General features: G+C 36.4%; 1 protein-coding gene across 1 annotated transcript in view; it reads right to left on the reverse strand.

Moving 5' to 3' along the window:
- Window positions 1–2,759: 2,759 nt before the first annotated feature.
- LOC126825564 (cytochrome P450 4F4) overlaps window positions 2,760–9,558 on the reverse strand; it is a 17,370-nt gene continuing 10,571 nt past the window's right edge. The window contains exons 10-13 of the mRNA XM_050555219.2: window positions 8,394–8,589; window positions 7,364–7,446; window positions 6,512–6,577; window positions 2,760–5,006 (exon numbers count right to left, since the gene is read on the reverse strand). Coding sequence (XP_050411176.1) covers window positions 4,895–5,006; window positions 6,512–6,577; window positions 7,364–7,446; window positions 8,394–8,589 — 457 coding nt within the window. The 3' untranslated portion in view covers window positions 2,760–4,894. The remainder of the gene's footprint in view (window positions 5,007–6,511; window positions 6,578–7,363; window positions 7,447–8,393; window positions 8,590–9,558) is intronic.

Below are 9,558 nucleotides of genomic sequence, written 5' to 3' on the forward strand. Positions count from 1 at the left end.
AATGGGGTTTAACGTCCTACTTTTTGTATGACACGTGTAACTTTGAGCTTTTTGTCAGTTGCAGTATAGTGAGGTATTAGCTGATTAAATTGAATGTTACATTTGGTCTAAATATGTGCAACAAATCACCACTGAAGTCCCTATTTTTCAAAATGTTCTTGCAACAGTGCTATCTAGCCTAGTCCTTCGGATGAGAGAAATGGGGTTTAACGCCCACTAGACACAAACTAAACTAGGTCATTTCGGGACTAACATATAGTTTAATTTTATTTCAATAATTCGCTTGTTCGTAGGGGTCTTTAGCAGTGGGAGGAAACCCACGAGGTTTGACAGGCGACCCAACTCCTTGTCACGTACAACCGGGAAATCGAAATCGAGGACACCAGTATTCCACAATATCTAGTGTTAATTTTGATTGCTTGTGGGGTGACAACTCTGGTGATTAGACACTTGTATTGGAATTAATGACGCCGTGCCATGGCATACTGTGATTATCACGTGTCAGTATAACTGATAGTCACAATAATTAATCAAAAAACTTGTTAATTATACGCATACACAGTAGGACGTTAAACCCCATTTCATTTCATTTCATTTCAATTATACGCATACCATCCTGTAATCATTGTTAAAATACAGATGTGACGTCACCCTTTGATGTTGGCGTACCATTATTTCAAATAATCGTACGGGCAACTTGCCAATCGTACCTTGTCAAATATTAGACTCGAGTGACGTATTTCACTGTAAACGCACGTGCGGAGTGTCTGTATTTTAAGATGTTTAATGGTCTCGAGCTGAGACATTGCGTAATATATTGTAAAAACACTCGGACCTGACGGTCCTCTTGTTGTTACAATATATTACTTAATGTCTCGCTCTCGACCATTAAACAATACTTAATATACAGATGTGACGTCATACTTTGGTGTTGGAGTATCATTATTTCAAATAATGGTACGGGCAATGTGCCAAACGTACATTATTTATACTAGTTGAAATATTGGACCCGCGTGACGAGTTTCATTGCAAAACATGTGCGAGTGTCTGTATTTTAAGTTCTTTAATAGTCTTGAGCTTAAGACATTGCGTAATAAGACGTCGTGTTGTTTCAATATATTACTTAATGTCTCGCTCTCGACCATTAAACCACACTTAATTAACAATTTTTGAAATAGCGTTTAAAGTCCTGCTATTCTGTAGGACCCTGGCTAATGAAAACGGGCACACGCCATACTGTGTGCTAACAGGTAAAGTGTGCCGGAAAGCGAGCTATCTTTAATTATGACTTACACTTAATGTTAAATTTAAATCGTTTATAGTTTGATGTGAAATGAATTGTGAATTGTGAATATAATGAAAATGTAAAATGAAATTTAATGAATTCGTGTAACCTGATGGTTTTCATGAATAAAGATTATTATTATTACTTATTTCGAATTCCAACTTTAACTTGAACGCCAACATGTAGGCGGTTGATCGGTTGTAATTAGTCTCGTTCGAATGACTAGACAGGCCCCCCGTCGTGGGAATTATTTCTATGAATACCAGGATCGAATCACGGACCTCCTGGTTAGTGACCCAGCGTCTTACTCACTGAGCAACCGTGACTCCCTCTTGCGGGGGACAATATTAAACATTCTAGACCACCCGTTGTAAAAACGGTATATTAGTATGTAGGTGTTCGATCCCGGTGTTTAGCCGAGAAAGTACATCAGGATCTTCCGGTGTGGTTTCCCAGGGCCTGAAAAAAAGACAACGTATACGAAAAACCGAGATCCCGTGTTTGCGTCATGTAAAAAAACCCCTCAAACCTGACAATTGGAATTCGATATAAGAGTAGGCCGTAGCGCCGCCTTCCGTGCAAATTTCCCTCATAGCACACTATATGGCGAATGCCCCTCTTCATTAGCCTAGTCTGAACAGACCAGCAGGACATTCATTCATTTTCCTATTTGCCAAGTGGTTATGTAAGACTATTCTTCTTTTTTTATGCGTAGGCCTATTCTAGTTCTATGGTGCAAAGATAGGTTGCCAGGCAACGAAAATACGCCCATAACAGCTAAATCGTTTACAGGAAATTGGTACATTCACAAGACACTGATATCAATATCATACAGATCAGATGTGGCCAGAGCGTTCACAAGGTTCAACAAAGTGAAATAAGGGCCATAACTTAACAACTTATATACGGAAATTGTTGAAATTTTATAGGCTTCTTCGTTTTTGTAATCTAAATAACGCGTATATATGAATTAATACAGATAGGATGATAATTTTTGTTGTTAGAGCCTTCACAAGGGGTTTAACAAAGTGAACAGGGTCCACAACTGGTAGAAATAATCAACAAAAAATTGCTATTTTACAAATTTAAATAATGTATATAAATTTAATACAGATCAGATAATGACTAAAATTATAACATAAGTTGTTAGAAACTTGACCCGGTTCTGTAAAGTGAAACAAGGGCTATAACTCTACTAGATGTAAGAAAAAAAACAACAGAGTTTCAAGAGTTGTTATATAACCTGCGTTCTGCTTGATGTGAGGGCTTAGCCAATGAAACGGTCTGTTGCAGTGAGTTCTTGGCATGCTATGCACGGAACTGTGGGTATTCTACTACAAACATCAACGCTGATTGGTAAATCAAATGTCTAAATTCATAGGGTCAAAAGACGTTCGTATGACCCCTGACGCGACCTTTCAGTAGATCTTCATGTAGTGTAGGCCAACGAAAGTATCAAAAAAATGAAATGAAATATAGATCTGTATTTTAATCACATTGAGGTCAGAGTTCAAGATGTGACAATCCAAAGAGTACTAAAAATCAATCAAAAGAAATAAAATCAATCAATTCTGATTCATGTTTAAATAAAGATTACATTGGTGTTCATCCAGGTCAGGTGTTCATCCAGGTTTCTATTAATGTCAAGTCGGTATCTTTAAGTTATACAGACATCTACACAAATAATGAACAGATCACATTCCAGAAAATCTTCCTAAGGCCTGCACTGAGTGTTCTCAGACAGGACCCCTCTAGTTCTGCACTGAGTGTTCTCAGACAGGACTCCTCTAGGTCTGCACTGAGTGTCCTCAGACAGGACTCCTCTAGGCCCGCACTGAGTGTTCTCAGACATGACTCCTCTAGGCCCGCACTGAGTGTTCTCAGACAGGACTCCTCTAGGCCCACACTGAGTGTTCTCAGACAGGACTCCTCTAGGCCCGCACTGAGTGTTCTCAGACAGGACTCCCCTGAGCCTGCACTGAGTGCTCTCAGACAAGACTCCAGTAACGCGCCAATATATATCACTGGAAAAGTTTGTTAATGATACTTTAGATAATATTTAGATAAAGAGCTGGCTGTTCTTGTTATAATAGTTCTAAAAAATAGGTAATTCAAAAATAAATATTGAAAATTTCATTCAAATTAATTTATTTCGAGTGGCCTTATCACTGTTTTGACTTAGATTGTTTATTATATAGCAAGCTTTTTTATAAATCAACATTCAGCTTCATTTCTTCATCTTTGAATTAAATCATTAAATGGCAATCGTATTTCAAACTGTTTACATCTGCAACATCCAATAGTCTAGAGAGTTGATTATAGCTATACTAATAAATTTGATTCCAGTAAATTCTGAAGCTTGCTATTATGATTGAGAAATTTTGGGACCATCTTTGTCTTATGGTCATCATAATTATTTAAACATACATTATGCAAGAGCTAAATATGCCTATTGCAGGGCTTTATTTGGGCCTGAAATGTTAAATAAACCATTAATTAGACATTTATTAACAAAACAAGACCATAATCAACTCTCGATGACATCGGATACTTGAGATTTTAACTAGATTAGAACGGTTCGCCATTATAAAAAAAATTAATTTAAAAATGGGAAAGCGAAGCTAAGTCTCGAATATACCAGTGCCCTGGTTACAACTATGAACACATCTTGCCAAAACTACAAACAGGGATAACTTGGCTCTGAATGAAGTAATTTGAATGAAATTTTCAATATGTTCATTTTATATTATCTATTTTTGAGCTATTATAGCAAGAATGGTCTGCTCTTTATCTAAATCTTATATAATGTATCTTTAAGATATTTGAGCAAATTATTCTTAGCAATATTTGACATATGATTGATATCTATAATATATATGATTATGAATATTTTTCAATATATCTCTATGAGGGTAATGTACATTTTTTTATTAATCTAAACAATATTGGGAAATGGGAAGTAAAGTAGTAATAATAATACTAATAATTGATATAGCACCAACAATTCAACTCAGCAAGCTGCTCTCCGGCGCTTTACAAAAACAAATATAAAATCACAACAAATTAATCTATAAAAAGCACATAAACAAAAAAAAACGTAATCACCAGGCTACATTTTAATTATGAATGATATTTATAATCAGCGATTGACATGCAAGATACACCCACATTTTGAAATAGATAGATAGGGAACAAGCTAAAAAAAAGAAGCCATTTTTCAAACAATCAGGGGCCATAACCCAGAAAGTTACTACAGTCTGATATGCGTGAATATCGAAAGGAACCAAGATCTTTGGGTAATTGTGACCTCTAGAGTGTTTACAAGCTAAAAACATGATTTTTCGTACAATCAGGAACCATAATCCAAGAAGTTATGGCCCGAAAGATGCCAATATCGAAAGGAATTAAGATCTTTTGGAGATAAACCTATATTTCAAGTGTCATCAAAATCAGATAAAAATTGTGACCTGTAGAGTGTGCACAAACAATTGTGGATGGACGGACACAGGCTACAACAATATATGTCTACATGAAAATGTGGGCGTATTTAAAAAACTTTTAAGAATAATGAGGAATCCAAATGATACCCGGAGCTTGTACTTCATCCATTTATTTTCCAGGGTTTCTGGGTATAAATCGCAAATATAACCCATCTTTAGCTCGTGTAACTATTTCAGGTATCGGTTCAGGTATTCTTGTCTCATCATACTCTACACGAAATCTACAAACAACATAAAAACATCATATTCTACACACAATCTACAAACAAGACAAAAACATCATATTCTACATGCAATCTACAAACAACATTAAAAAAACATCATATTCTACACGCAATCTACAAACAAGACAAAAACATCATATTCTACATGCAATCTACAAACAAGACAAAAACATCATTCTACACGCAATCTACAAACAAGACAAAAACATCATATTCTACACGCAATCTACAAACAAGACAAAAACATCATATTCTACACGCAAACTACAAACAAGACAAAAACATCATATTCTAAACGCAATCTACAAACAAGACAAAAACATCATATTCTACACGCAATCTACAAACAAGACAAAAACATCATATTCTACACGCAATCTACAAACAAAACAAAAACATCATATTCTACACGCAATCTAAAAACAACATAAAAAAAAATCATATTCTACATAAAATCTACAAACAAAACAAAAACATCATATTCTACACGCAATCTAAAAACAACATAAAAAAACATCATATTCTACACAAAATCTACAAACAAAACAAAATCATCATATTCTACACGCAATCTACAAACAAAACCATCATATTCTACACGCAATCTACAAACAAAGCAAAAACATTATATTCTACATGAAGTCTACAAACAAAAACATTATATTCTACATGAAGTCTACAAACAAAAACATCATATTCTACACCCAATCTACAAACAACGTCAATGAAAGGATTTGCTGTTTAAAGTGCCAGGGATTTATTGTATGTTTTTGGCAAAGGGGGGCAAGCGACTCAGATATGCAAAGTTGCTGAATATCGATAGGGTTCATCGTCACATGACTCCAAAAATATGTTACATGGGGAATAACTCCAAAATACACTACAGTGTTCACACTGCTGATTTTCGGCATTCACCTCGATCACCTGTTTGACAAACGTATTGAGGAAAGTCTTCTTATAGCTCTGTTAAACACCATTTCTCTATCTCTCTGAGTATAAGATGACTGCTTTCAACATGTGACATCACATCACACGGCATCAATCATTGGCCCAATGGCACATGTCTTGTTTGCATAAGACGGTTACTGGCCCGGGCAGAATGATGCCTTTTACTCATTTTACACACCCATTTACACTAAATAGGAAATATTTTTACCTATATATACTTAAAACACCTTCATTTATTATTCTAATACTTCAAAAAAAAATGTTCTAGAATTTATTTGCAGAAGGAAAAAAGTTAATATTGGGGGCTCATTAATATTGGGGGGCTCATCATCCCTATCAGTCATTGTAGCAGCCTAGAGAATATTCACTGCTGATCAGTGTGATGTCATCCCTATCAGCGATTGTGTAGCGACCTAGCGAATATTCACTTCTGATCTGCGTGATTTGGCACAGCACTAGTCATATTCTCAATACTGCTGACTTTCCTAGCAAATCCGTTACAAGTTACGAATCTTACATCACTTTTCATGAATGGTGAAATAACTTGAACTCACCTGTGTACAACTCGACTAATCACTGTCTTCATCTCATTCATGGCAAAATTCTGACCAATACAATTTCTGTACAAATAAAACAAGTAAACAATAAAGTGGGGGACCCCTCCGGACTACACCTTATCGTTAATGCCATCCGGTGCGAATGTTCTTAAAGTGTGAATCCATTTGAATTCATTGGCTTTCCTTACGGCATCGTTTTTGCCATTATCTTGGTCAGTCTTAAAAAGCTCTATTATTTTAATCATGACATTCCTACTCGTATGTTTATCTAAGTTGAAGTGTAAAGCGACCGGCTTTGGCCTGCTGTGTCTAATATCTGCAGTGTTCCTTTATCCGTTTAGAAAAAGCACGCTTGCTTTCTCTTACGTATTGTTTTTTGCAGAGAGAGCATGTTAATAGGTAGAATTATAGCCCGTGCGGCAGGAATATTTCTTACCAGTTTTACCACTAAAGAAGTAGTTATTTTGGTCTAATTTATGGCAGATATTACAATCCTTCTTGATACATTTTTCGAATAGATTTTGAACCGTGACTCCGCTAATTTGCGGGTCCCGTGGTGGATAGATTAGTCTTGCTAAGGTTAGGACCTACAGATTTCATCAAAGTCTCGAAATGTAAACAGGGCTAGTGCTAACCCTAACCCTAATCCTGGACCAAGTCTAACCCTTATCATATGACATCATATGTGGATTGTGGGTTAGGGCTAAGATTAGGACCCACAGATTTCGTCAAAGTTTCTAAATGTAAACAGGGCTAGCGCTAATCCTGGACCAAGCCCAACCCTTATCCTATGATGTCATATGTGCTGGACCGTCTCCCATCCGTCTCCGAGAAGTTTTGTTGTCTTACCTTGGCCCAGCAGAAAAAGGAACAAAAGCATATGGATCTCGGCTATCAATGGCCTCAGTGGTAAATCTTTCTGGTTTAAAGTCCTAATCAAAACAAAGAAATAAATCCTGATTTATAAGCATTAATCCAGCTTTGGTCTTGGTATGGTGATGATTTAGGTTAGGGAAAAAGGGTTGGTCTATGTTTAGGGTTTGGTCCAATCTGGTTAAAACACAGATTCTATTTCATTTCGTTTTTATAGTTCAAAATTTCGTTTTACTAGTCTTTAAACATGAGAGGAGCCATCTTGGAATTGTTACGGCATGTCCAATCTGGTTAATACACAGATTCTATTTCGTTTCGTTTTTATAGTTCAAAATTTCGTTTTACTTGTCTTTACTACACTTGGATCTGGAAGAGTTGTTATTTAACTTGTGTTCTGAATGGTGTCAGGGATAAGCCAATGAAACGGTCTGTTAAGGCAAGCTTTAGGCGTATTTTGCATGGAACTGTGGGTAATCCACTAGTAACATCAATGCTGATTGGTTAATCAAATGTCTGACGTCATAGAGTCATAAGTCGGTCTTTTGACCCCTGACGTGACCTATGGCTATAACTTGTCAGATCTTCATGTAGTGTAGGCCATCGAAAGTATAAAAAAACGAAACATAATATAGATCTGTATTGTAATCAGATTGGGGTTTGGTCTAGGTTATTGAAATGAGTTGGTCTTGGTTATTGAAATGAGTTGGTCTAGGTTATTAAAATGAGTTGGTCTAGGTTATTGAAATGATTTGGTCTAGGTTATTGAAAGCATTCACAAAGTTCACAAAGCATTATCAGACTTAAGTTAAGAATTTACTCAACTTTCAATCACTGTTTATGAGAAATATCTTTGATCCAGAAACCGGAGTAGCTCAAGGTCTGGCCATATATTAGGACTATGGGGAATATTCTTACCTGAGAATCAGCCCATACTATATTAGGACTAGGTTAATATTCTTACCTGAGGGTCAAGACCATATATTACATCCATGGCGAATATTCTTACCTCAGGATCTGACCATATATTAGGGTTATGGTGAATAAGAACCATGTTGATATCGATAACCGTATCTATTGGTATCTCCACATTGTCGATTACCATCGGATCCTTTACCTGCCGACTGATGGTCGGTACAGGTGAATAATATCTCAATGTTTCCTTGATAAACAGCGGTAAGAATGTAAACTCTGGCAGATCTTTCCTGTAGAAGACCCAAAACAATTTAGTTTTTTTAATTTTCATAACTCCGTCATATGTAAATAACTGAATTAAATCAAAGAAAAGAAATGGTGGATGCCCAAGTTCAGATACCGTGCAGTTGAAGGTTTTCGATCTTATAATCCAATGCAGTTCGATTGTGTGTCTATTGGTAGTAGATTTATTTAGCTCAGGGTTTGTGCCTAATTCTTTAATTATTTGATAGTCAAGGTTTCGGCTAGAATGTCTCTGTAAGTGGAAGTGAGTAGCGACTGGGGTGTCCTTCTTGTGGGTAATATCAGCATAGTGTTCCTTCAGCCTAATGTGGAACAGTCTTTTAGTTTCACCCACATATTGTTTGTGGCATAGATTACGGGTTAGAAGGTATATTACATTCTTACTGTGACAGGTCCAGTTGTTGGGACATTTGTACGTTTTGCCAGTTTGAATGGAACAGAACATGGTCTTTGGTTTGAGTGTTTTGCAATATTGACAATTAGGTAAGTTGCATATAGAGTCTAGTTATGCGTGTGTGATTTTTTATGGTGGCTGAGGTTAACAGATGTTTTAAGGAAGGGTTCCGTCTAAAATTTGTAAGACAAGGAAGGGGGGAAGGTCCTGAGGCAATCCCGAGACCTATGGAGAATATGCCAGATGTCCTTGATTATTTTGCTAATGAATACTGAAGTAGGATTATAATCCGTGATAAAGACTGGACGTTTATTGGTCTCGGGGGGTTGTTTTGGTTGTTAGGAGATTTTTTCTCTGAATTTGATCGGCTTTGGTTCTGTTTGATTTGATTATATCTCTTGGGTAACCCCGTTGGAGATAGTTGTGTTCCAGTTTGTCTGCATGTTTGGTATAGTCTGTGTTGTTTGTACAGATACGTTTGATTGAAGAGTTCAATACAAACGAAACTAGTCACACAAAAAATTGGGATAACTGGAAGAATAGCCCTTAAATCAACCTGTTC

This window comes from Patella vulgata, chromosome 6, assembly GCF_932274485.2.
Source record: "Patella vulgata chromosome 6, xgPatVulg1.2, whole genome shotgun sequence".
NCBI lineage: Eukaryota > Metazoa > Mollusca > Gastropoda > Patellidae > Patella > Patella vulgata.